The sequence below is a fragment of the Mercurialis annua genome, linkage group LG5 (genome assembly GCF_937616625.2).
Source record: "Mercurialis annua linkage group LG5, ddMerAnnu1.2, whole genome shotgun sequence".
NCBI lineage: Eukaryota > Viridiplantae > Streptophyta > Magnoliopsida > Malpighiales > Euphorbiaceae > Mercurialis > Mercurialis annua.
The window spans coordinates 46,880,884-46,908,685 of record NC_065574.1 but is presented as its reverse complement, the minus strand read 5'-3'; the positions used below and the strand labels follow the sequence as shown (position 1 = coordinate 46,908,685).

The following is a 27,802-nucleotide window of genomic DNA, read 5'->3' as shown; positions in this document are numbered from 1 at the left end:
GCTCGCCTTTCCCAATTATAAAAAAAAAAGAAAAAATTGTTTAAACACAGATTGAATTAGTACAGCCATGCATTATTGATTTTAATTATTATACAAAACAAACTAAATCAGTAAATTGCTACGGTCCAGCTAAGAAAATTACTAATCCTAGGTGTGAATACTAAATAGGAAGGTCTGAATCGTCTCATACCAACTTGATCTCCAAAATCGTCTCCCACTGATCCATAATAAGAACTAACCTTTAGATTAAATTAAATTTTGAGGAATTTTTTTAAAGTATTTTGTTTTGCAATTTAATTATCGCGGTATTTGTTTTTTTAACACCTTTACATGTCATATCTTTTTTATTTATCAAAATGATATTTTTTAGTTTTTTTAATTTCGAAATACTTTTTTTATTTTTAAATTTAACGTCTGTTTTTTGTCGTTTTTCTTTTTTCATTATTTTTGGTAGTGTTTTTTTATAGTGTATTTATAGTGTTTTTTTTATAGTTTTTTACTGTAAATATATACACCAACATTTGGTGTATTTATGATACATTTTTGCTAATAAAACGATAAATCAATGCGTTGTGTAAAAAACTAGTAGCATCAAAACAAATTGAAATATAAGATATTTTTTTAATAATAGATTTCTGTGAACAATAGAACAATTAAACATATTAACATGTGATTTAAAATAATGTGTACAAAAAACCATATTACAAATAACAGTTAGATTATGAATCTGATAAATCTAAACAATCACCAAAAACAACGAAGTAAAAGGAGCAGGTTCGTCATAATATCACCAGAAGAAAGACGATGATGATGACGATGAAGTTTTCTTAAACACAACATTACCGGAAAAAAAGACGATGATGATGAAGTTTTATTATCGTTCTCTGATGCGATCGATGTCCATTTCTTGTGCTTTGTGAACATGATTAAAAAAAGGGTATTGCTATTCGCCGCCCGCTTTTACTTAGCACCGCACAGGCAAAAGACATTTCTGCCCCTCTAGCAAAATTTCAAAAAAAAAGTTCTCTCAACTCATTCGAACACACTCGAACAACTACGTAAAAAGTCGAGTAAAATGACGGATAACGAGTATAATTCGTCGGGAAACGAATATCGACGTTCGGAAACAAGTTTTTCCGGCTTTTCCGAGATAAAAAATAGTTTTTTTAAAATTTTTATTTAAAATTTTTAAAGGGGGACAATTGCGTTTCACGTCCTCTCCAGAGGAGGGGACGCTGGAATTCGGCGTCCTCTCCGGAGGAGAGGACGTGAAAACCAACGTCCCCTCTAGAGGAGGGGACGCCAATTTTCGGCGTCTCCTCTTCTCGAGAGGACGTTCGGCGTCCTCTCCAGAAGAGGGGACGCCGAAAACCAACGTCCCCTCTAGAGGAGGGGACGCCAATTTTCAGCGTCCCCTCTTCTGGAGAGGACGTTCGGCGTCCTCTCTAGAAGAGGGGACGCCGAAAATTGGCGTCCCCTCCTCTAGAGGGGACGCCGAACGCCGGCGTCCACTCTTCTGGAGAGGACGCCGGCGTCCCCCTTTTCCAGCCGCGACCGAAACGTCGCGGCCGGAAATTAATTTTTTTTTTTTTTAAAAAAAAGTTAAAATGATTTTTTTTTAATAATTACAGTGATTTTTTATTGCATATTATTACGATTTTGTATTACATATTATTACGATTTGTTAAACGTAAGTATTTATGTTTTGCAAATTCATTTAGAAGATTATGGCGATTTTCATCTCGTTCGGAATCCGACATTTTCGTAAAATATGAATTTGAATAGAGTTGAATGAGTTGAGAGGATTTATGTTTTTTGTTTATGAGTTGGTTTTCTATTCAAAAAGTGAAAAGGGCAAAAATGTAATGTGGCTGTGCGGTGCTAAGTAAAAAGGGGCGGTGTTTAGCAATCCAGTAAAAAAATAGAGATTTGAGGGAAAGAGGGGAAGAAAGAAAGAGAGAGATTTGAGTGAAATGAGAGGGTGGATGTTGTTTGTGTGAATGAAGCCTAATTGAAGAAAATGTTATTTTTGTAAATAATTTAGGATATAAGGTACCGAGTGAAATTAACAAATCATGGGACAAATTCTTGTAATTACTTTTTAAAAGTAGGGTAGATTTTGATAATCCGTTAATATTTTAATATAATTTTTTATATATTTAAGATTTTTTTCTTTTAAATTTGTCAATTTTAATAAATCGAGTCCGAAATAATTATATTTGTACGAAATTTGGAAAAATTAAAAATTAAACCCAATGACGTGACATAAAACAGAAAATTTATGCTAACATATGATGTTATTTCATATATCTACTTATGAAAACAAAAAAATAAATTATAAACTATTTTGGCAATAAAGTGTAGTCTTTGATCAAACTTCTTCAACACTCGCAAACTGATTTCTAATAACAAAATCTACAACCATAACATCTGATTCAACCACCATTTGATAAAATTTTCATAAAAAAAAGGACAAGAAACCTTTTATAAAAAAAAGACAACAAAGCTTTCATAGAAAATGACAATAAACCTTTCACAACTAAAAGAAACAGACAATAAAAAAACAACATTAAAAAACTAAAATAGCCCATAAGCTATTCCACCTTTACTGTTGAAAGGTATTCAATCTATCTGCGATTGTTGATTTGCAATAAATTGGATTTGATAATGCGCTCCGTCGATAAATTTTAATCCATAAAAGATAAGAATGAAAATATACTTGCGACCAAATTGAAAATTAGCTTGACAGAACAAAATATTATGAATCTAATTTTAATAAAGTATGAGCTAATAATTGCAGTAAAGTAAAGGTATTGAAAATAAAGAACACAAAGAGTTATAGTGGTTCAACAGCTCCTTAATCCACTCCCTAAGGTATCACCACACCTTGATAACTCCACTACATGTGAGGGTTCCTTCCTCTCGTCGTCCTGTCGGTGGTGGGTCTAGCGGTTGTGATACAGGGAAAGGAAAGGTTAGTGAGGATGGCCCTTCTGCTTTGAGCAAGAGGACTAGGTTGAATGTGGGTATAGTTAGTCTAGTTATACCGAGGCAGATGCTTCCCTCCATTGGACAGAGTTCTAATCTTGGGGTGAGTGGAATTGCCCACCTGTGAGCGGAGCGGGGTTCGAGGGCCGCTCGCCCCCGACTTATGGCTAACTTTGAGTTTGAAAAGGTTTTAAAAAATGGAGTCTCCACCTAGTTAAGCCATAAAATTTCTTTTCCACCGACTAGACAACCTCACGCGTTTATGGGTAAGATTATCGTGCTTTAAAACAAAAGACCGGGTTTGATGGAAACTACCAAAACTCTTGTACTTGACTTATCGATTGCATCGTATTTACATGACATATCCAGTTATTCCATATTAATCATACATGCAGTCTATAGGATAATGTGCTCGAAATGTACAAGTCTGGAAAGTTGGTAAAGAAAAGTGATAAAGCATGTGAGACATGCATATGACTCCATTTGGACTGGCATGTAAGGCACATAGCAAGTAATGTTTAGCATAAATCTAATCCTAGAATGTCTATTAAGTAACTAATAGTGGCGGGTCTAAATCATTTTGCATGCACAAAGACTAAACCGAAAGTATATGTGATATTGATTTTATTTTAAGTCATCTTGAATGCTATACAACCACTATTTACTTTTTCATGGCAATCCTATGATTTCTAAATGATTTGCTAGACTTGCTAGATTTGGAACTAACTTAACGTGGTTAAGTTATTAAACTTGTTATATTTGGATTCAAACATACTTTGGAAAGCGATTAAATATTGCAAACATACACAAGGACAATTGATATACATATAAGGTAAGGAATACTTTTAACCTTGTAGAAGCAGAGTGTGTGGCACTCGTCTTTGGCTGTCTGTGTGACAATCCAGAATCGGTCAGAACACAGAAGTTATTTATTTTTCCGATACGGATCTATCGATCAAAACATAGGTCCATTCCAAATTCAAACAAACTCAAAACTGCTTTTAGATGTTGCTGGTCTTTAGCGGGCTTAGGCTTCAAGGCTCGTCTGGCTTGACATATTACAAAATATGGATTTTGAGCCCGAAATACGTTGGGCATGTCCTATTACAACACAAAATATAAAACTATAACTAATTACAAAATTGTGGCCTCAAACCGGGCCCAAGTCGGAGTTCAAACGAGCCTAGAAACACGGAAATAAGTTCTAGATCGAATCTGAAAGATCTGGGAGTGTCGGTGACAAAGAATAGTGGCACCATCTGGAGTGATGAAGGTGACACTGTGAGTGGCGGCGGCGCTATCACGGATGGTTCGCGGAAGTTCATCGTTTGGTTCGATTTTCATGCAAAAACTACATAAAAACGAGCAGGAACATGTACGGAAAGGTCTGAAAATAAATATTTTTGAAATACACACCCAAAAACAATAAAACACATCTTAAAATATATTTATAAGATCAAAAGTATGGCAAATCATTTCAAGAATACTAATACGGCAAATATGATAGTTTATGACTAAACGTGCAATTTTAATGGCATAATTTAACAGATCTAATACATGTTGATTAAAACAGAATAAAACACCATATAAGCATGTTTCTAAGGTAATTTCATGGCAATTATAGCATAAACACGAATATGACAAGTATGGCATATATGGCTAAGCATGCGATTCTAATGACAGATTCAAACAAATCTAACATATGATGCATAAATAGTGATAAATACAATGATTGGGTCCTCATAAGTACCGTTCTGAATCATTGGATCGTATTCTAGCAATCCGGATGTAGAATCCATCTTTGGATCGGTGTGCAGTAGTGCGTTCTTGACTGATCGAAGCGTAAAAGCTTATTTTACAAACTAGAATTCATTGCGGTCTGTGTGTGTAGGGTAGGGTGGTTGGGTCAACATTTAGTATTTTTAGGGTTTGTGTTTTATTTCTTACGTACCGGTGCCACCTTTGGTCATTTAATTAAGGGTTGTATTTATAGTGGTTAATTAGGGTTTATGATTTCCTAGAGTCTAAGTTAGATTAGGAGTGTGCAAGTGAGGGCTTAGATTAGGTTGAATGTCTATCCTAAATATTTAATTAATTAAATTCGCATTTATCAGTATATGGCATACAAAAAGTGGTTAACACAATGTTTTGGTGCCTGAAAGTATTAAAAAGGACTTCTAGGGCTAAAAAGATTTCGGTATGGTCAATTTAGTCCGTCAAACTTGCAAATTGGCCCATAAACTTCTAAGGCATTGCAATTAGTCCAATTTCTCAGACTTAGATCACAATCCCTTTGGAATTTTATAGGCTATTTACGGCTAATTATGTTTCAAGCCTTCAAATTTGTCACTGCGCAGTGATCTAGCCCGCTTGAATTCAAACTGGCGGACCACTAGCTTGTCACCCGAACGAATCTATCTAATAGTCATCATTGGGCGCTTCATTCTCTTATCACATTTTACCTATCCAGAAAAATAGGTAGCGACACTACCCTTTCCATTGTGATTGTTCCTTCAAATTCAAGACCAGCTATTCATATGATGGATCTTAGTACTGAAGGTATTCAGGCCTAGATAACATCCAAGTATCCTGATAAAATCCCTTCTCTGAACAATCTTACTATTGCTGGTGAGATGGCTAAGATTGCCCATTTCCATGTTGATGATAAACATATCACAAGCCATAGAGACTGGGATTTATTTGTTGTTGCCTTCCGCCTGAGTTGCAGGTAAGTATTTCGTTCAAATATTCTAAGATCACTTTTAATAATTGCAAGTTCATTTTTGGTAATTCTTGTATTATTTTTAGTCTGTTGTGCTCAGCCATTGTGCTGCTACCTTCCAAAGTGATTCCTTTCAGCGTTATAGAGGTGGTAAAGTCATATGATTAATTCCCTGAAGAGTGAAAATTCTCGTTTAGAGAAAGAGGTGGCCCGTTTAAAGGCTGGTATATATGATAAAGAGAAGATTTTTATTGATGCTATTGCCAATCTTTCCTCATTGGAGGTCAAGTATCAAAAAATAGAGAATACTCTTGCTTTAGTGGTTAACGATGTTGAGACTTTACAATCTTAGTTGGCTTAGTCTGTGACTGAGAAGAACTCAATAAGAGCTGGATATGTGAAGAAGTTACAAGATTCTCTATGTCAGGGATGAAATTTTCCCCTTTCTCATCTTAAGGAGAGGACTACCGTGAGGCAGCGTTTCAAAGATGATATGGAAATAATTCTTCCTGGTAGAGAGAGTGTGGTTAAGGAACGCATGTACTATGACTTCAATGATATTCTTGATGGTGTCCAAAAGATATGTATTAAGTAATGGACGGAAGAATTTTTTTGTTCAATTTAAAAACAACGAGGGTTTTTTTGTATCCAAAACAAGTTTAAAGGTTGATTTGTACTAGTGGGGAAACTTTGAAGGTTTTTCGAACCTTTTTCTGTGGTCTAATTAATTTTGATTCCTTAACTTGGATTGCACATTTACTTAAGGATTTATTTATTACTGAGGATGTTGAAGCTATTTATCTTTGCCTCTTACTCTTTTCCTTGTACTTATAGGTTGATTTGACAGTATCATCGTCATGGTAAGTATACAATCAAATTTTGTTATCCTTATTTTCTCTTTAACAAACTTCATGCTTCAAATCTATCTCCTATTTTTGGGTTTTTCATATCTATTTGGAAGTTCCTTTGGCATGCTCCTATTTCACCTAAGAGTTTATACACTCACAACTTCTCCTGGTGCCCCATCATTATCATACTCATTCCGATAACCCTAATTCGCAATCTTTACCTCCTGTTGGTTTTCTGAGAATAAATGTTGATGCTGCTACTAATCAGTAACATAAGTTTGAAACTATTGCATCTGTAGCCAAAAATCATACAGGATCTGTTGTTGCTCAATTTACTACAGTATTTCAATCAATATGGGATCTAGAAATTTTGGAGTTTTTAGCACTTTAAGAAACTATGAACTGGGTTCATTCTCAGCATTGGCAGAAGTTAATTTTTGAAAGAGATACGCTTTAGGTCATTGAAATTGTGAATTCACGGGATTCTCAACTTACAACAGTTTAGGGGCTTTGTAAGGACATTTGGCATTTTTAAGACTATTTTCATGTTTGTAGCTTCAGTTATATCTTTAGGATTTACAATACATTGGCTCATATTTTAGCTCAATCTATTAAATGAGTAGTATTTTTGTATTAGATTACCCTATGTTATGTTCTGTTCATTGTACAACTCTTTTATATCAATCTATATGCCTTTGGTTAAAAACAAAAGCATATTAGTGACTAAAATGGATTATAAATATAAAAACATAATAAATAAACTCAAAATAAAATATTCTTTATGTAAATTTTCCTTGTATTTAATAAATACTATAAGTTACTGAATACTGAAACGTCCAAACATTCAAACTACTTATAATATTTTAAGATAATATGAAAAAAATTGAAATATTATTCACTTAATCAAGAGATAGGATATCAAATTTAAAAGGTTTAATCACTCAAAAAAACCCCCACCTTTAGCCCCTTTTGTAAATATACCCCGACGTAAGAATTTCTCCAATTTTACCATAATTTGCCCTTTTATATTTCAATTGTACCCCAAAACATTAAATTGACCTTTTTTCACTTATAAAAATGTTTAAAATAACTTTTTATTTTTATATTATTAATAATATTAGGGTCTAATTGAAATATAGGCTAAAAATAGAGGATTATTTTAACTTTTTTTTCAAGTGAAAAGAGGTCAATTTAATGCTTTAGATACAATTGAAACATAAAAGGGCAAATTAGGATGAAATTGGAGAAATTCCTACGTCGGGGTATATTTGTAAAAAGGATTAAAGGTGAGAGGATTTTAAGTGATTAGGTCAATTTAAAATTATCTTACTCGAAAGTATGTTATCTTCCTTTTTTACCAAAACAAGATTCATTGTTTTTTTTTTTCAATCACTAAATTAAGAAACTCCTTAAAGTGTGGCTTATTATTTGTTTAAGATAATTTTATCAAGTTATGAAATCTTTTTAGATAAACTCAGTCCACCAAGTCATCTGTGAACTAAACTTATTGCATTATGACACGTCATTAAAATAATGACACTATCATAATATTACTATTCAAATGTGTATTGAAGTAATGAACAAAAATACGATAGTATTATTATTTTAATTACGTGTCATAATATGATATATTAGTCTATAAATAACGTAATAAACTTAGTCTACATAAACATCTCTCGTTTAAGTTATATATCCTGATCATTTGATGCGACAATTACATACTATTTATTTCTTAAATCAAGATAATAAGACAAATGATATATAAATATAATACAAGAGAGTTGACTTATTATTCAATTGAGGACTCTATGTATGCCAAATTACAAGGAATTTTAGACATATTGATATACTATCATAATATCGTATAACATAAAAGAGAAGACGTGACATGGTGCAAGCAACACGGTTTCAATTACATGAAAGGATGTTAATGTACTCATTGTTATCCTTAATTATTTAAAAAAAGTTTTAGACCAAATCAAATGGAAATTTAGGGTCATGATGATGTGGCAAATTTTGAGGGAAAATATTGTTTTGAGATGTGGAACGGAGACAAGGGCATAGGTGGTCTTTATTACCTGTCCACGTCATCAAAATCAGTCAACCAGTACTACTTGTTTGTATTTTCACTCTCATTGTCGGCTGCCATGTCATTTTCTACTTGGAATTTTATTTTTTGGACCCTCATTAATTGTAAATGCAACAACTTTGTTTATAGAGATTAAGACCAATATTCAATATTTTTATTAGCTTATGGAATGAATAAACGAAAACTAAAATAGATATAATAAACATATGTAATAATTTTATATTGTTTTAAATTAAATTATCTATTAAAAAATTTAAAATTTGATATACTACTTTGAATCTAGAATTAGGTTTCCAGGATTGGAGTCAAAATTTAAAATCTATGATTAGGGTTAAGCTCCCAAATTCGATACCAAGGTCTTAATTCCAAGATATAGGGCCAGGTTTAGAGAAAAAAAAAACATTAAAAGAAAACTAAAATTCTTCAATGGAATAAAAAAATAAACTTCATAAAAAAATCAATGTCATAAAATATATTTTAATTGATATAATTATTAGTATATCATAAAATATTTATTCTTTATTTAAAATTGAAATAAAATAAAAACGCAATTTATATGAAATTACTATAATATTATGTTCCCATTATTTTTTAAAACTTGGCTTTTTTAACAAATTCTCCATGTACACAGAGGTTGAATCTCAATTATGTAACTCTAATGGCAAATCAACCGATTGTAAAGGTTTCAAAAAGACCAAAAAAAAATACTTGGATTTTTTAAACTATTTACAATTAAAAATTTAAATTTTAAAAGATGACACTAATTAAGATTTCCAATTAAAATTAAAATATGTTTATTTTTATTTCTGAATGATCATATGTTTTTTAATTGATTGGTTTGTTATACAAACTTTCATGTTCTACTCCCTCTCCTTATTTTTTTAAAAATCTATTTTAATAAACGGTTTGAGCTATAGCTCTTCCTCTCAACTTTTTTATTCTATTAAAAAAGAAATTGGATTTAAGGCATTTGGAATTGGGTTAATTGCAAATTCACATACGAACTTTACCCTAATTTACAATTATAACAAAAACTTTAAATTTTGGCAATGTCAGTAGCCAACTTTACACTTTTGGAAAATCGATACATCAAACTCGAAAAAAACTAATGTGGACATTGTAATATACCGCCATGTGTCGTTGCATGATTGGTCGGTGTATCAATTTGCCAAAAAATAAAAGTTGGTTACTAACATCGTCTATTGTGATTTTCTAGATCATTGCTGTCTACGCTAGCTGCTTTTTCTCTTTGATGACATCTTCAAAGATTTTGAATCCCGGCACTTCAGTGTTCAAAATCATGACCGGTTCGGCTTGGCCCTGATGTTGGTCCGGTTTCACTTCTTCGGTCACAAAATAGTCAGCTAGGGTGTCCCCGATTACCCTTTACTTTTTCCGATTCTGGATCAAAACTCAATCTAACTTTGGTAGTCTGGCCTTTGAAATCTAGTAGTTCTTACAAGTGTTGTAGTGACTTCCCGATTCCCATTCCTGGCATTTAGTAGGCCTTCTTCATCAACAGAATCCCTTTTGCATCCATGAATATGATTTCCTCTGTTTATATGGAAGAGATCCGGAATTCTGGTATTGGCATTAGTTCATTCTCGACAAATTTGATCACATTGATCACTTTTTCCGATTCGCCTTCGATTGTGGCTATCCCTCCTTCGTATGGGAACTTTATCTCGGCGAATTTGATCATATTTGTTCATTCCTGCTTCTTTGGCTTGGAACTCTCCTTTGACTTGTTTACCACTAGATGTGAGTCGCTATGGGTTTTAAGGATTTTGGTTTTTACTTCCAGGGACAAACCGAGTCCTGAAATTAACGCTTCGTACTCTGCCACATTATTTCTAGCATCAAATTTCATGTGTACGATGTATTCTATTTTTATTTTTCCGGGTTCTCTCAGGATAACACCGGCTCTGCCTGCTTTTTCATTCGAAGCTCCGTCAACATGCAATTCCCATTGGATATCCAAATTGGGTTCTTCTTGTTAAACTGGCGTGATCTCTGCCACAAAACCAGCCAGTGCTTGAGCTTTCAGTGTTTTTTCCTGGTTCATAGAGAATATCATACTCGCCGATTTGGACTGACCAACAGACAAGTTTCCCTGAGGTTTCGGGCCTTTGTAGGGCATTTCTCAAGAATTGGTTGTTTTGACTACAACCTTGTGGCTTTGGAAGTAGTGTTTCAATTTTTTGCTGTAGTTACAACATCTACTAACATTTTATATATCTCTGTATATCTCGTTCCCACACCCTTCTGCACTCGGCTGATGTAGTATATTGGTTTAAGTTCCTTATCTTCTGGTATGACTATTGTTTATTTCCTCGCCCAAATGTACAAGTACAGTGTTTCATTTGGTATAGGCCTGCTTAGGAGGGGAGACGAGGTCGGGAATTTTTTCAACTCTTCGAATGCTTCTTGGTATTCTTTTTCTCATTTGAACTTATGTGATCCCTTGAGGGCTTTGAAAAATCAGAGACATCTTTTGGCAGAGTAGGACATGAATCGCCTGAGGGCGGTAATTCGCCCGTTGAATTTTTGAATCTCGTTTATATTTTTTGTAGGTGTCATGTCCATTATTTCCTTTAGTTTATTTGGGTTTGCCTCGAGTCCTCTTTGAGATATCATGAATTCCAAAAGTTTCCCTTCTTCAACCCGAACGCACATTTGTCTGGATTAATTGAGCTTCATTTCGTACTTGTTCAAGATCTTAAAGGTCTCCTCTAAGTCTTTTGGGTGATCTTCTGCCCTTGCGTTTTTTACTATCAAGTCATCTTTGTATACTTGAACTCTCTTTCTGATCTCGTCTTTGAACATTAAGCTCATGCGCATTTAGTATGCGGCTCTGACATTTTTCAACCCGAAGGGCATTGCATTATAGAAATATGTTCACTCGTCGGTAACGAACGATGTCTTTCCTTTGTCTTCCTCCCTCAGTGGTATCTGAGGATAACCTTGTGCCGCATCGGCAAGGCTCAACATTGCGTGTCCTGCAGTTGAGTTGACTAGGTTGTCTATGTCTGGTAGCGGGTATCTATCCTCCGGACATGATTTGTTTAAATCATTATAATCTACACAAATTTGATTCTTCCTGTTTGCTTTTTTCACAATCACCACATTGGCGAACCATTCAAGGTATTAAACTTCCTTGACAAATCCCACTTTCATCAATTTTTTCTATTTTGTCAGTAATTATTTTTTGTTTTTCTACGGAGAACTTCCTTTTCTTTTGCCTGACTACCGTTGCGTTGTCGTACACGTTTAGCTCGTGGATGATGACACGCTGATCAATCCCAAGTACTTTCTTTGATTTCAGGGGTTATTTTCACTTTTGTTTCTTCATTTACCTCTAGTTTCAGCATCAGACTTTTAGGCTTGTAGTATTTTTCTCCAATGTCACGGTCAAGTATCTCATCGATTAGGAAGGTTTCAAACGATTCGACTACCGACTTCTTATAGCATTGTTGGGTGATTTCTTTGTTTCCTCATAGAGTGATGTTTCCTTTGCTTGGTGCTACCTTCATGGCGAGCTATTTTACGCTGATCAAAGCCGCCGAATCGGGAGTAAATATCCTTTTCTCCTCTCCTAATTTTTACCATCAAGGATTTTTCTCTCAGTGGGTGATAGGAGTATTTTACTCCTATATTTAGGGTCGATTTTACTCGGTTTTCATCATGTGTAGTATTGTTTTTATACATTATTTGGCGTTTTTACGTTTAATAGTGTTTGTTAGTGTTTCAGTGGAAATTAGGTGAAAACCGACTATTTGGGGCAAAATTATGGTGGATTGCGTGTACGAGTAAAAAGCGTAGCTTGCGGACGAAGGAATTGAAGTTCACGAACGAGATTGAGGAAAAAAAGGGGTTGTTCCGTTCGAAAAAGAGGTTTCACGAACGGAAAACATGCAGAGTGAGCATGAGTCCCGAACGAAAAAAGCCTTGTCCCGTTCGGGACTCAAGAAGGAATCAGATCTCAAAGCTTTCGGTCTACAGTTTTTTCGAACGTGAATGGTTTGTTCCGTTCGGGAAAGAAGAAAATTGGGCATGTCACGAACGGAACTCTGGCTTCCCGAACGGGAAAGAAGAGAATTTGGCGTGCAGCAGACTTTGAATTGGACTTAAATTCCTCCTCCAAATACAATTACAATTCCTATTACAAATTGATTTGTAATACGAATTGGAAGACTCCGGAACTTCTCCTACTATATAAAGACCTTGTATTAGACTCAATTTAATACGTAGAATAGATTAGACATTAGATTAGAGTAGTTATAATTTAGGTTTCATTAAATAGCTTTTAGTTTAGTTTTTTCCAGCAGTTTATAAGTAGTTTATAATTAGTTTCTGCAAGACGATTATTGAAGATTTCAAGCTTAATCAAGACGATTCTTTCCGAAATTGACAACTCCGGTATTTATTGTTTAATTATGCTTTCTTCTTCATCATCCTTCTTGTTTTGTTTCAGTTTTAATATGAGTAACTAAAACCCTTGTTCAAAGGTTGACATGAACTTATAAATTGGTAATTACTTGGATTGGATGGATTAGTGTTAATTCGTGTCTTAATTATTAATCTTATTGCTTGGATTAAATTAGCTACTTAGTTCATGAGTTTGTGTTTAGTTAACTAATTGAGAGATTGTTAATTAAATAGACATAGATAATTAAGAACTTGGAGAAAAACGCCGTGAGAGCGGGTTGGAATTTAGGTAGTCGTTGAGTTTGCTTCATAATTATAATTTGATTATTTAATTCAGTTTTAATATCGTGAGAGCGAGTTAATAATTGGTTAGTTAATTAGGTTGTAATTTTATTCGGATCTTTGAGGCTTGAGAGGGCGGGATTCGGTGCTTTAGAATAGCTCGATTCACGATAAAATCACTAAAAACTCCTATTCCATAATTTTACTTATTTATTTGGGATTATCAATCCTTGAGCTTTTTAATCTTATTGTTTTAAATCATATTTTATTATTTGTTTTCAGTTTATATTAGTTTAATTAAATTACAAATCCTATTGATTTTTCTAGTTAGCCGATTAAAGAATATTTGAAATTAGTGATTAAGTCCATTGTCTCTGTGGGATCGATACTTGGTCTTCCAAGTTATATTACTTGAGCGATATCGTACACTTGCGATTATTTGCCAACAAGTTTTTGGCGCCGTTGCCGGGGACAATTGTGTACTTAATAAATTAAGAGTATTATATTCTTGATTGTGTTAGCTTTTATTTTCTGTTTTTTATTTTTATTTTTTTGTGTTTATTGGATTTTACGTGGGGTGTTCTTGTTTTTGGGTGTGCAGGAAATTTGATATTTGTTGGTTTATCCTCAATTTATTTTTGGTGTACATATTTTTGAAAGAGTAATGGCATGGAATCAAAATTATCTGCAGTACCAAAATTTTCAGTATAACTGTGAAATTTGTGGGGATTTTGGTCATACTCGAGCTGACTGTCATGTACTCTATCCAGATTGGAATGGACATGCCAACTATATGGGTGATCAATGGCAAGCTAGTGAAACTTATGGTTGGAACGATACTTGGGAGAACTTCAATGAAAATTTGAACTTTAATTCAAGTTATCACCCACATCAAAACGAATGGGATTTCAATTCCAACTTTGATAATGAACCACAACAATCACCGGATTTTCAGCAAAATTGGAATGTGGATGAAGGAAGCAAGATTGACGAATTCATTGAGGAGATGAGAACCGGTTTCCAAAATCAAGCCGCGGTCAACCACCGTCTTGAGACGCAAATTTCTCAATTGGCTATTTTGATTCAAAATATAGCTCAAGATGGTCTACCATCTACAACAGAATCAAATCTAAAAGAGCAAGTAAAAGTAATTGAGCTTCGAAGCGGAAAATCACTTGACAATCCATATGTTACGAAGGTGGTTCAAGTTGACGATGTGCCGATCAATAGTGAGGATGAGATAGCTGAAATTCCATATGTCAATGCTTTAGTTGGACATCATCCAACAAAGGTACATGTAGATGTTGAAAAAGAACAGTGTGAGGATGGTGAACTTGAAACTCCGATTTTCCACCCAGTTACAACATCCATGAGCTTAAATAATGAAAGTGGAGAGCAATTTGGTATTACGGTACTCTACGAGGAATTTAATAAAACCTTTGATTTTAAAGATCCATTCTTAGAAGGGTTTGATTCCAAGTATGATGGAAATAATACTAAATATATGAATATGCTTCATACTCCTCATGTTCCCTGCTATAGAGTACAAGCATACTCTATATCATTCAAGTATTATTTGAAGGAGCCAACAAGGAAAAAGAGGAAGAAGATGCTACCAAGACGGCTTCCTCATGTTAGGTTTTATTTTTAGCAACCTTACGCGAAGAGTCAAGCTTTAGACTCTAACTAAAGCGCACTTGGGAGGCAATCCCAAGAGGTATTATTTTTCTTTCATCTTACACTCATGTTTTTCAATTTTTGTTATTTCATTACACTGAGGACATTGCATGAAATAGTGTGAGGATGGGGGAAAAACATATCGTTTAGTTAGGATTTTTATTTATTTTATTATTGTTTGTTTTCTTAAGTTTAGTTTGTGTTTTTTTTATTATTATTGTTTTTCTTGTGTTTTTGTGCTTCAGTAGATTGTATTAGGGTGTTTTAGGATATTCTTAGTTTATTTCAAGGTCTTGTATCGCTTTAAATCGTTGTCTTTTAAATATGAAAGTGTTAGTTGATTTGGTGTGTATCTTAATTAATTTGTCAATCTTAGATTTCCCCGAATCAATGAATGTATGAACGCGATTTCTTAATTCGACAATTGATAAGCGATGCTTGCTTAATGACTTAATAATTCGTTGACATAATCCGATGAAATAAGGGTGAATTCAGAATTTAGACTTGTTCAAATCGTTGAAACATAATTGAATAACTTGATGCGGATTCATGACATGTCGATTGTTTATTTTTATAATCGTTTTTAAACTTTTGGCATAATTAGCATAATTTTGTAGGAATTAAGTTTATGGCATAACACTACACACTTTTGAGAGTTTTGAGCTTAATTTTCTTGTTGTGAGTATTGATTTCATGTTTTATTCCTAGAACTTGCTCGGTGTCCGTTTAAAGTTACACGATTGAGTTTTCAACAATTAGATGATTATGGCAATTAGGTATAACCTTTCTTTTAAACCACTTAAATAGACTACCCTTATCCCCTAGATTACACCAATTTGAGCCTTAAACCTTTTTATTGTTTTTACCATATTTTACACATTTTACCGTTCTATGCTTTACCTCTTTTGTTTACCTTATCGACTTTATATATTATTTGTTATGACTATGATAAATATAGGTGATTAATAACTCGAGATTAGTAAAAAGAGAAAGTGAACTACATTGTGCTTAAAAGATTAAGATTGCGCCTTGAAAAAGATTGAAAAAGAAAAAAAGAGATAAAAATTTGCAAGCAAAACCTTCAAAAAGAAGAAAAATTCTGAGATTGCAGAAAGCAATGAGTAGAGCGTAATTCAAAAAGAAAAGAAAGTTATAGGTTCACATAAACGCAAAACCGGAGTTAGATCAACCTAGAAGTTAATAGTAGTAATAAATAGTATATTAAGTTGATAATTAGCCTTTGTTTAACCTTTTTACCTACCCTTTACCTTAGCCACATTACAACCCAATAAAAGACCATATGATTTTTGTTGATTACCGAATCAAGTAGCGGAGTCCGGGACTATGAGCAAGCTTATGGTGAGTATTCATGTTTTCAATTGTGAGCTTTCTTTGTTATACACCCTACTTGTTGAAATATTGATGCCATTAGCTTAGTTTTTACTAAATTGTGCTATGATTTGCCTAAGTGAAAAATTGATTATTTTCCATGTCCCGCAAGTGATAGTGAAGCTTGACGTGTGATTCAATTTGACCTTGTACTAATGAGTTAGTAACCGTTGTTATATTGAATTATGTCATAAAATTATTATTGTTATTTGATTGCATCATTATTTAGTTGTCGGTTTTAGAAGGTTGTTTTTCATATTATTCATAGGGTCGGGGATTTCTTTGATTGATTTATTGTTAAGTTATATGCTAAGGATTTCTAACATATTTTGTAGAGTAAGATTTATTTCTTGCTTGAGGACAAACAAAGGTTAAGTGTGAGGAGGTTTGATAGGAGTATTTTACTCCTATATTTAGGGTCGATTTTACTCGGTTTTCATCATGTGTAGTATTGTTTTTATACATTATTTGGCGTTTTTACGTTTAATAGTGTTTGTTAGTGTTTCAGTGGAAATTAGGTGAAAACCGACTATTTGGGGCAAAATTATGGTGGATTGCGTGTACGAGTAAAAAGCGTAGCTTGCGGACGAAGGAATTGAAGTTCACGAACGAGATTGAGGAAAAAAAGGGGTTGTTCCGTTCGAAAAAGAGGTTTCACGAACGGAAAACATGCAGAGTGAGCATGAGTCCCGAACGAAAAAAGCCTTGTCCCGTTCGGGACTCAAGAAGGAATCAGATCTCAAAGCTTTCGGTCTACAGTTTTTTCGAACGTGAATGGTTTGTTCCGTTCGGGAAAGAAGAAAATTGGGCATGTCACGAACGGAACTCTGGCTTCCCGAACGGGAAAGAAGAGAATTTGGCGTGCAGCAGACTTTGAATTGGACTTAAATTCCTCCTCCAAATACAATTACAATTCCTATTACAAATTGATTTGTAATACGAATTGGAAGACTCCGGAACTTCTCCTACTATATAAAGACCTTGTATTAGACTCAATTTAATACGTAGAATAGATTAGACATTAGATTAGAGTAGTTATAATTTAGGTTTCATTAAATAGCTTTTAGTTTAGTTTTTTCCAGCAGTTTATAAGTAGTTTATAATTAGTTTCTGCAAGACGATTATTGAAGATTTCAAGCTTAATCAAGACGATTCTTTCCGAAATTGACAACTCCGGTATTTATTGTTTAATTATGCTTTCTTCTTCATCATCCTTCTTGTTTTGTTTCAGTTTTAATATGAGTAACTAAAACCCTTGTTCAAAGGTTGACATGAACTTATAAATTGGTAATTACTTGGATTGGATGGATTAGTGTTAATTCGTGTCTTAATTATTAATCTTATTGCTTGGATTAAATTAGCTACTTAGTTCATGAGTTTGTGTTTAGTTAACTAATTGAGAGATTGTTAATTAAATAGACATAGATAATTAAGAACTTGGAGAAAAACGCCGTGAGAGCGGGTTGGAATTTAGGTAGTCGTTGAGTTTGCTTCATAATTATAATTTGATTATTTAATTCAGTTTTAATATCGTGAGAGCGAGTTAATAATTGGTTAGTTAATTAGGTTGTAATTTTATTCGGATCTTTGAGGCTTGAGAGGGCGGGATTCGGTGCTTTAGAATAGCTCGATTCACGATAAAATCACTAAAAACTCCTATTCCATAATTTTACTTATTTATTTGGGATTATCAATCCTTGAGCTTTTTAATCTTATTGTTTTAAATCATATTTTATTATTTGTTTTCAGTTTATATTAGTTTAATTAAATTACAAATCCTATTGATTTTTCTAGTTAGCCGATTAAAGAATATTTGAAATTAGTGATTAAGTCCATTGTCTCTGTGGGATCGATACTTGGTCTTCCAAGTTATATTACTTGAGCGATATCGTACACTTGCGATTATTTGCCAACAGTGGGAAGATGGGTTTCCCTTTGAATCCTGTCAGTGGAATCTTGACCTTGTTTAATTTTGTGAATGTCCTTCCTAGGCATTTGTAAGCCTTTAGGTCAGCTTTTATTGCACTTCCTTTGTCTACTAAAAATACGTTCCATATTCCAGTTATCTACGATCGTTGTCACCACCAGCGCATCCTTATGCGGGTTCTTGGTGCTTTCAATATCTTATGTGCTAAAGGTCACTGCCGGTAGTGTTAGCAGTTCAACTCCCTCCGTCTTTTGTTTATTCTACTGGTGATATTTTCTTGTTATCATGTTAATCTCTTTCGTTTGTAATTGGCTCAGTGCAGGATGTGTGGTTCCTCCCTATGTTTGGGTTGCATGCTCAGTTCCATCAGAATTCATCCTTAACAATAAATCTTTATTCGGTTCGTAGATAAGCTCCTTTAATGAAGTTTTGTTTAAACTTTTCCCACAAACGGCGTCTATTGATGGGTTGCGTGCTCTATTCAACGATTGTGACATGTAAAATAAGGTAGGTGGTTAACCGAACGGTGGTTGTCTGATTAACTCTTTTATGCTTAAGTCAGTTTAGTCTTTACGCGGGAAAAGTAGTATATTTAATGTGTGAGTAAAGACATACCTCAACTCCTTTTATAATAGTGAGATCTGACCTGATAGAGTTCTATAAAGGAAGCGATTCCTTAAAGAAATAGGATCCTACTTCGTAGCGTGATCTTCTATATTTTCCTATTTAGGAAAGTGTCCTAAATAGGATTGTCTTCCTGTTTTGGTCTTTATTTCCGTTTAGGAGTCTATTTTTGATAGAAATAAAAGAACTTATATTCTATATTCTCTATGTGATTATTGTATTATAGTTAACTTTGGATTCGATCTCCTAGTAAGATTCCATCTTTAGAGTTTGGTCTTTTGGGCTTTGTCGACTCCTTAAGGATTCGGTCAATATTTTATTTAGGCAAAGTCCGTATGAGCATGCTCTTAGATAATCTCTTAGGATTCAGTCGTGCCGATACGTATCGCTAGTTATGTCTAGACGAGTCCTGAGATAGATTTTATTAGCCGAACCCTTACAGGACTCGGTTCGTTATTATAGTCTTGATAAAACGTGTTTCCATCAGTAAGAAATTGCTTTGCCTTTAAAATAGATTTAATGTCAACAACCCTCACAACGATTGATCTCATATTCCAACCATTTGTTTCTAAAATAACCTGCTCATTGGTAATCGCTACCTTTAAATCAGCTGCATGCACTCTAACATCCGACGTTTTACCAACAGAACCAGACCCGGAAGCAACGTCTTTGTATGACCGTTTATCCCTCAATGATGACGATACAACAGTTCGGATTGGAGATTGATTAACACACACAGTAGATCTGCTATTAGGCTTTAGGTTATCCGACTTCTTCTTTGGAAACATAGAATGAAATTCCATAAGTTCGAATTTTCCAATAGCAATCATATTAACTGACCACGAATCTATGATAAATCCTTCTCCGAATCAGGTTCTAGGAAACCGAAACTGCAGTTCCGTTTGGTAAGTTTTATAGCCAGTGAAACTCTACCAATAATACCATATCTTGCGAACACCTTTCCCAAGTCAAACTCCTTGAGAATAATAAAGAACCCGACCCTAACATCCGATTAGATGAACTAATCGCCAGAAATCAAGGTTTGATCAGGGGTAGAGGTGGGGGTGTTTAGGGTGGGAACCGTCGTGCGTTGTTAATTCATATTAAATTAATATGGGACAATTTTTTATTCATACAGTGTAGAGAAACTACTATGAAAGTGATACCGACCTAAGAATATCCGAACTCCAAGCATCGCCTAGGAAACGCTATACTCGCCCACTTTGCACTCCGAAAGGAATATCGCCCAGATATGATATAAATATCGCCCAGCTCGGTCTTAATCAGACTTCGCCCGATCGATATCAAGCTTACATCGTCCACTTCGTTCCCTTATCTCCACTACCCGGGATATTCGGAGAACGTGCCTTAACCATCATCAGAAATCGTGGGACAAACCCACGATTTACCAGATGACAACTGCCATAAACTCACTATAAAAGGAAGCCGCAGAATGTTGGGAAAGGTACGCAGAAAACGACTTAAACACTTCAACACTCATTTACTCACTAAAAAACCCTTATTGACTTAAGCATCGGAGCGGCTTCCAGGCTAAACCAGCCTGGGGTCCCTTGAGCTTACATCTGTTACTTGTGCAGGAGAAACAGTACGGGCGACCCTTTAAGATCGACCTGTATCATTTGGTGCGGTGAACGTGGAACTTATTAGTTTCGTCGTTCCTTATTTTTCAGACTTTGCTTTTCCAGAATGGATCCCCCGGGAGATGATATCCCGCCAGCCACCAACAGAGGAGACAGGGAAACAGAACCGCCGGCCCTAAATCTGTTTCCCCCAGGCAGTGAAGAAGGAGAAACCAGTGACCCTCAGGCGATAAGACAGACGGCACCTCCAATCACTGGAACGTCGAATGAAGAGCCCATCAGCAGTCAGGCGATGTTCAAAACTTTCCTGGAGATCACCAGTTTACTCAAAGACATCAAACAGACAGTATCGCTACAATCGCAAGAGCCCAAATCAACAAAATCATCTGCAGAGAAGTCGACGTCATCCTTAGATAAGGGAAAGGAACCACTCGGACTAGAAAAGACGCCGGACAACTCTGCCCAGAGACAAAAAGCCCCCATAACAATCCCGGACGAGGAAAGGTGGATGGAAGAACAACACGCTCCCAAGGAAAGAGAAGAACGTCTGGAGGAAAAAGTACGTCAGGTCATGAGCAGGCTTGGGATAAGATGTGAAGACGTAGATACATCCCTTCGGAGTGATTCACCTGTTGCAGATCTCATCATCTCTCACGAGTTCCCTGCTAAATTCAAGTATCCTCCAAATTTGGAATCTTATGATGGGACCGGTTGCCCCAAGAGCCATGTGCATAAATTCCAAGCAGTAATCAATGTTCAGACAAACCTGGATCATGTATTGTGCAAACTGTTTCCCACTACCCTGAAAGGTCTGGCACAGGAATGGTACCAAAGCTTGAAGCCGGGCTCGATACAAACATTCAAGCAATTCTCAGGTTTATTTCAGGCCAGATTCGTAGCATGCATCCCTCAAAAGAAGTTGTCCACGGACCTGCTAGCCATCATGCAAAGAGACGGGGAAACACTCAGGAAATATATAGAAAGGTTCAACAAGGAGGCGATGCAGATAGAAGAACTGAGTCAGGAGATCGCCTATACAGCAGTGCTCAACGGGACCACTAATTCAGACCTGAGAAAAGAATTGCTGGCTAAATCACCAAAATCGTTCACTACGTTGATGACCATCGCACATACACAAATCTGGGTGGATGACGGACAGAGAGAGATAGAAAACCGGCATGGACGGACGGAAGAAAGAACATTCTCAGAAAGAAGGAATGGGGATAGATCGCCCATAGGAAAAAGGTTCGGGGAAAAAGGCAGCGACCGTTTCAGAAATAAGAGAAAAATGGATGAGGACAGGCGATACACCCCCCTAAACACTACCAGAACCAATGTATTATTTTGGGTGAAAGACAACCGGGAGAAGGTCAGGTGGCCAAGAAAAATGAATGCCTCATCAGCCAGCAAGAGGGACAACAGCAAATACTGTGAATTCCACAGAGACAACGGCCACACCACAGATGAATGCTGGCACCTGAAGGAAGAAATAGAGAAATTAATAGAAAGAGGCTCCCTTTCCCAGTTCGTGAAAAGGGACGCCGAAACCAGGGAAATGGAAGCAGAAAGAAAGAAAGAAAGAAAAGAAGAGACCACCAGAAGACCTAGGCCGGACCCAGCAGGCGTGGTCAATGTAATAATGGGCGGATCAACCGGAGGAGACAGCAACACCACAAGAAAGAAAGCGGCTAGGACGGTCTATTCTGTCAGCCCAAGTGCACCAGAAGCAAAGAAGTTTGGAAGCATATCTTTTTCAGAAGGTGATAGCCATGGCTTATCACTCCCCCACGAAGACGCCCTGGTTTTCAAGGGGCGACTAAACAATTTCGAAGTATCCCGGATGCTTGTAGACACGGGAAGTTCGGTCAACATGATCACGATGGAGGTGTTTGGAAGGATCAGACTAAAAAAGGAAAGTTTGACACGAGTATCCACTCCATTGGTAGGACTGGGAGGCAAATCTGTACAGGTGGAAGGATCATTAGAGATAAGCATCCAACTGGGGGATGGAGAGATCTATAAAGAAGTCCGAGCGGAATTCATGGTAGTCAATATGGACTTCGCCTACAACGCAATCCTGGGAAGGCCACTACTACACGACACGTGCGCATCCATTTGCGTGAGGTACTTACTGATGAAAATCCCGACCAGGGAAGGCGATGCAGAAGTCAGAGGATGTCAGAAATCAGCAAGAGAGGCATACTTCACGGCCCTCAAAAAGGTTCACGTAACTTTGCCAGTATTAACAATGGAACCTCCAGAAAGGACAGAGAAGGCAGAACATTATGGGCGAACCACGAAGATAGAGCTATCCCCAGGAAAAGAGATAGTGGTCGGAGACGAGCTGGAGGAAGGGATCAAGCGGTCTCTGACAGAAAATCTCAGAGCACTGGGAGACTCCTTTGCCTGGACAACAGACGAACTGATCGGAGTAAACCCGGATGTCATATGCCATCGGTTAAACATAGCGGCCGACTCAAAGCCCGTGGTACAAAAGAAAAGAAGACACTCGCCCGAAAAACAGCTAGCCATTGCAGAAGAAATCGCCAAGTTGAAGGAAGCAAACATGATCAAAGATGCTTATTACCCAAAGTGGGTGGCCAACGTAGTAATGGTGAAAAAGTCCAACGGCACTTATCGAATGTGTGTAGACTTCACAGATCTAAACAAGGCATGTCCTAAAGATAGTTTCCCATTGCCAAGCATCGATCAATTAGTGGACTCCACGGCGGGCCACGCCCTATACGCGTTCCTGGACGCCAAAGCAGGATACCATCAAATACCCATGGCATCAGAAGACCAGGAAAAAACGTCTTTCGTAACAGACCAGGGGTTATTTTGTTATAAGATGATGCCGTTCGGCCTAAAAAACGCGGGAGCCACATATCAGCGGTTGGTGAACTTCATATTCAGAGATCAGATTGGAAAACACATGGAAGTTTATGTGGATGACATGATTATTAAGAGTGTCAGGACTGAAGACCATCCAGAGGATGTGAAGGTAGTCTTAGAAACGCTGAAAAGATACCAATTAAAGCTAAATCCGGAGAAGTGTCTATTTGGAGTACCAGCAGGAAAGTTCTTGGGATACATGGTCTCCCAGCGTGGGATTGAAGCCAACTTAGATAAAATTGAAGCAGTCCTGAAAATGGCACCACCCCGGACCATTCACGAAGTCCAGAAACTCACGGCCGGATCACAGCCCTAGGTCGATTCATGTCTTGCTCGGCCAAACGATGTTTACCTTTCTTCAAAACCCTGAAACAGATCAAGAACTTCACATGGACAGCAGAATGCCAGCAGGCGTTCAAGGAATTGAAAAGCTTCCTATCCTCACCCCCACTTTTGGCGAGACCAGATCCGGGCGACTTGTTATATTTATACATCTCTTGCTCTGACGAAACAATAGCAGGAGTATTGGTATCGGAAAAAGGAGGAGAACAATACCCGATCTACTACATTAGCAAAGTGCTCAGAGATGCGGAGCTAAGATACCCAAAGTTGGAAAAGCTGGCGCTATGTGTATACACCGCCACCATCAAGCTCCGACATTACTTCGAAGGACACCAAGTCATTGTACGGGCCGACCAACCATTACGAAAAATCCTCCAGAAGGCGGAGACAAGTGGACGCATAGCAGAATGGGCTGTCAAAATAGGAAGCTTGGGCGTTATCTATGAAGCTCGAAAAGCACCGAAAGCTCAAGAACTAGCCGACTTCTTCGCAGAATTAACATTCAAGGAACCCATGGAGGACAAAACGACTCCCTGGGAGATACACGTCGATGGAGCAGTTTGCGGAGAAGGAGCGGGTATCGGAGTCGTGCTCAAAGGACCAGGGAGAGTCCAAATGGAATACTCAGCAAGACTCGAATTTCCAGCTTCCAACAATGTTGCGGAATATGAGGCGCTGATAACAGGGTTGCAATTGTGCGAAGAACTCAATATCTCCGAAGTCCAGATCTATAGTGATTCACAACTGGTCGTGAACCAAGTCTCAGGGAACTTCGAAGTAAAAGAAGCTACACTGAAGAAATACGCCAAGCAAGCCAAAACCTTCTTTGCCAATAATGGGCGATCTTGGTCGTTACAGCAAATACCTAGAGCAATGAATGGAAGATCAGACGAATTGGCAAAGTGGGCAGCAACAAAGAATTACGATTCAATGAGAAACGTCCCTCATGAAATCAAACGACAGCCTAGCTTCCAAGAAGAAATTGAAGAAGGCGAAGTACTGATGGTAGAAGGAGAAGAAACCTGGATGACCCCCCTCACAGCATACTTGGCTAATGGAATACTCCCTGAGGATAGAAAGGAAGCCAAAAGAATAGTGATACTATCATCAAAGTTCGGAATATACAATGGCCAGATGTACAAACGGTCATTCACCCATCCCTGGCTAAGATGTGTGAACAAAGAAGAAGGAGAGTACATCATGAAAGAATTACATGAGGGGACCTGCGGAGCACATGACGGAGCATCAACACTGGTCAGGAAAGCCCTGTTACAAGGCTATTATTGGCCCACGATGAAAGAACAAGCTACAACGCTAGTAAGAGGATGCTGGCCTTGCCAGCAACATGCTTTGGTACCAAGAAAGCAAGCTTCAGAAATGAAACCGATCGGCAGTGCGTGGCCCTTCGCCCAGTGGAATATGGATATCCTAGGACCTCTCCCTTTGGCTACAGGACAACGGAAGTTCTTGGTAGTGGCAATCGACCACTTCACTAAGTGGATAGAAGCAGAACCACTGGCGAAAATCACCCAGCAACGCATAACTAACTTTTTCTTTAGATCTATCTTGTGCAGGTTTGGAATACCGAAGGTGCTAATCACAGACAATGGAAAGCAGTTCGACTCAGCGAAATTCAGAAAGTTCTGTGCCGAATATCAAATCAATTTGAGGTTCACCTCGGTTTATCATCCACAATCAAATGGGCAAACCGAAGTGGCCAACAGGATTCTACTGGCCGGACTAAAAAGAAGATTAGACGAATACAAAGGAAGATGGGTAGAAGAACTCTACAGCGTCCTATGGAACTACCGTACCACCCCTAGGGAATCAACGGGCGAAACTCCATTCGCCCTAGCTTATGGAACGGAGGCTGTAATTCCTGTAGAGATTGGCGCACCCACACCAAGGACAGAGGACAACCAGCTAAACCTAGAAGAAAACGAAGAAGAGCTCAGGAACAATCTGGATCTCCTGGTTGAAAAAATCAACAGATCAGATATCAGGATGGAAGCCTACAGACAAAAAATGGCCAAACATTTCAACAGCCATGTAAAGAAAAGAAAATTCAAACTAGGCGACCTCGTCATGCGGAAGACCGAAGTCAAAAAAGGAGAAGCAGGAAGCGGAAAACTGCAGCCAAACTGGGAAGGACCTTACACCATCAGCGAGGTCATTAAGGAAGGAACATTTAAGCTCACTAACTCCATGGGAAGAATCATACCAAGGACATGGAACGCCAACAACTTGAGGAAAATTTAGCGACAATGGGTCACCATCCAACATGATTAGTTATTCCTTAAGAATTAACATAATTAGTCAAGCGATGTTTAGTTTCAATATTGTATTTCAATTTCTCCAAGTGATGTTTAATCACAGCATTGTGTTTCAATTTCTACAAGTGATATTTCATCACGGTATTGTATTTGAATTCATGCAAGTATTTTAATTTACCCTTGCTCGGACAAGGAATTTCCACAGATATCGTCTCTTTACCATAATTATTGATTATTTAAAATATTTCCAAAGAGGAGAACTGACGAGTTCATTCCCAAAAAGGAAAATACACGGTCAAAATATATATCGCCCAAAATAAAGAGAACACAGAAACTAGCTATCTCAAATATAAAGGATGCAAAAAAGATATATATTAAAAAGAGGGTAAAAAACGCCCCACAAAAATTACAAGGGAAAAATAAAATTCCTAACAAAAGAAAATACACAAATGTACAAAGTACATAACAAAAAAAAGGGAAAAAGGGAGGGGCTCCTAAAGCTTCACATCCTCAGTCTTCTCAGGGAGAGCTCCCTTAACAACCTCGGAAGTAGCGGGGTCAGATAATGCTTCCTGCGAATTCCCCACAACTGAAGAAGCAGCGACAACAATGTTGCCAGACCGGGTAGGAGAAGGGACGTCGGCTAGACTAAGAGGATCGGCCCCGGGAAGAATAGAATCCAAATCAGAGGGCCTATCCAATAACTCCAGAGCAGCATAAGGGCGCTCAGAAGAAATAATCAAACCGAAGTCCTTCTCCTCAGGACTACCTCCCAAACCAGGAACGAGAGGCTTCTCGCCAGCCTTAGCAGGTTCCTGGGCCCCTTGGGCAGACTGCTTAGCGACCTCAGCAACACTTCCACCCTTTTCAGACTTGATGGAAACAAACAAGTCTTCGGGGGAATCTGGCTCGCTCTCACTGTTGACCCCAGAAGGAAAGCCGTACAAAAAGTCAACGTCACCATCAGGATGACGCTCTAAGTAAGTACCCACAATAGCCTCAGTAAAATCAGTCAGATCGTTGGCCAGCTGGGCGGTATTGCGGCGACGCCTTTCCTTCTCACGAGTCAGTCGACCCCGCTTCAAATAAAGCTTCTTCTCAGCGGCAGACACCTTCTCAGTAAGAGCCAGGACGGTGGTGTCAAATTCCTTTTTTAGCTCCTCATAATCACTCCCCTTGATCACCACCTCCGCCGATAAACTCTTATTCTCCTTTTTAAGGCGGGCGACCTCAGCAGATAGCGCCTGCTGCTGTTTAACGGCACTCTCCCTTTCTTTCGACAACCGATCCACATCGGCGAGAAGAGAGGTTTGCTTAGGAGCACACCCGCCATGCTCAGCTTTAAGGGAGTCATGCTTCCCCTTCAAAAGCTTGTACTCCGCCCTCAGCTTGACTAGCACATCCTCGTCATTCAGACGGTTTGAGCGATATTGGCGGAGAGCGAAACTGGTCTGGAAACAAAATAAAATAAAGTTAATAACAAAAGGAAAAAGAGGAAGGGGAGAAAAAAAAGGCACGAAAATAATCACCCTTAGCAGGCCGGCAAAGCATTCGTCGATCAGCACGTCGTCCGGCCTTTTCAGATAATAATCGACATCAGAAGGGCAGCAAGAACCCCTAAAGATGTCAGCCGCAACAGCCGGACAACGGCTAGTGGCCTCCATCCCGTATTTTTGAAGGATGAGGTCGACCTGAGTCACCATAACGTCCTTCCGCGGCT

The 27,802-nt window shown here is 37.3% G+C and overlaps 1 protein-coding gene across 1 annotated transcript; it reads left to right on the top strand.

Moving 5' to 3' along the window:
• The first annotated feature begins 23,791 nt into the window (after positions 1 to 23,791).
• On the top strand, positions 23,792 to 26,068 carry LOC126681960 (uncharacterized). The gene has a single exon (XM_050377514.1). It carries the CDS (start codon positions 23,792 to 23,794, stop codon positions 26,066 to 26,068), a length of 2,277 nt encoding a protein of 758 aa, XP_050233471.1.
• Positions 26,069 to 27,802: the final 1,734 nt, after the last annotated feature.

Excerpts from the sequence above, each read along its gene's own strand:
- LOC126681960 (XM_050377514.1), top strand. The coding sequence starts at position 23,792 with ATGTCTTGCTCGGCCAAACGATGTTTACCTTTCTTCAAAACCCTGAAA.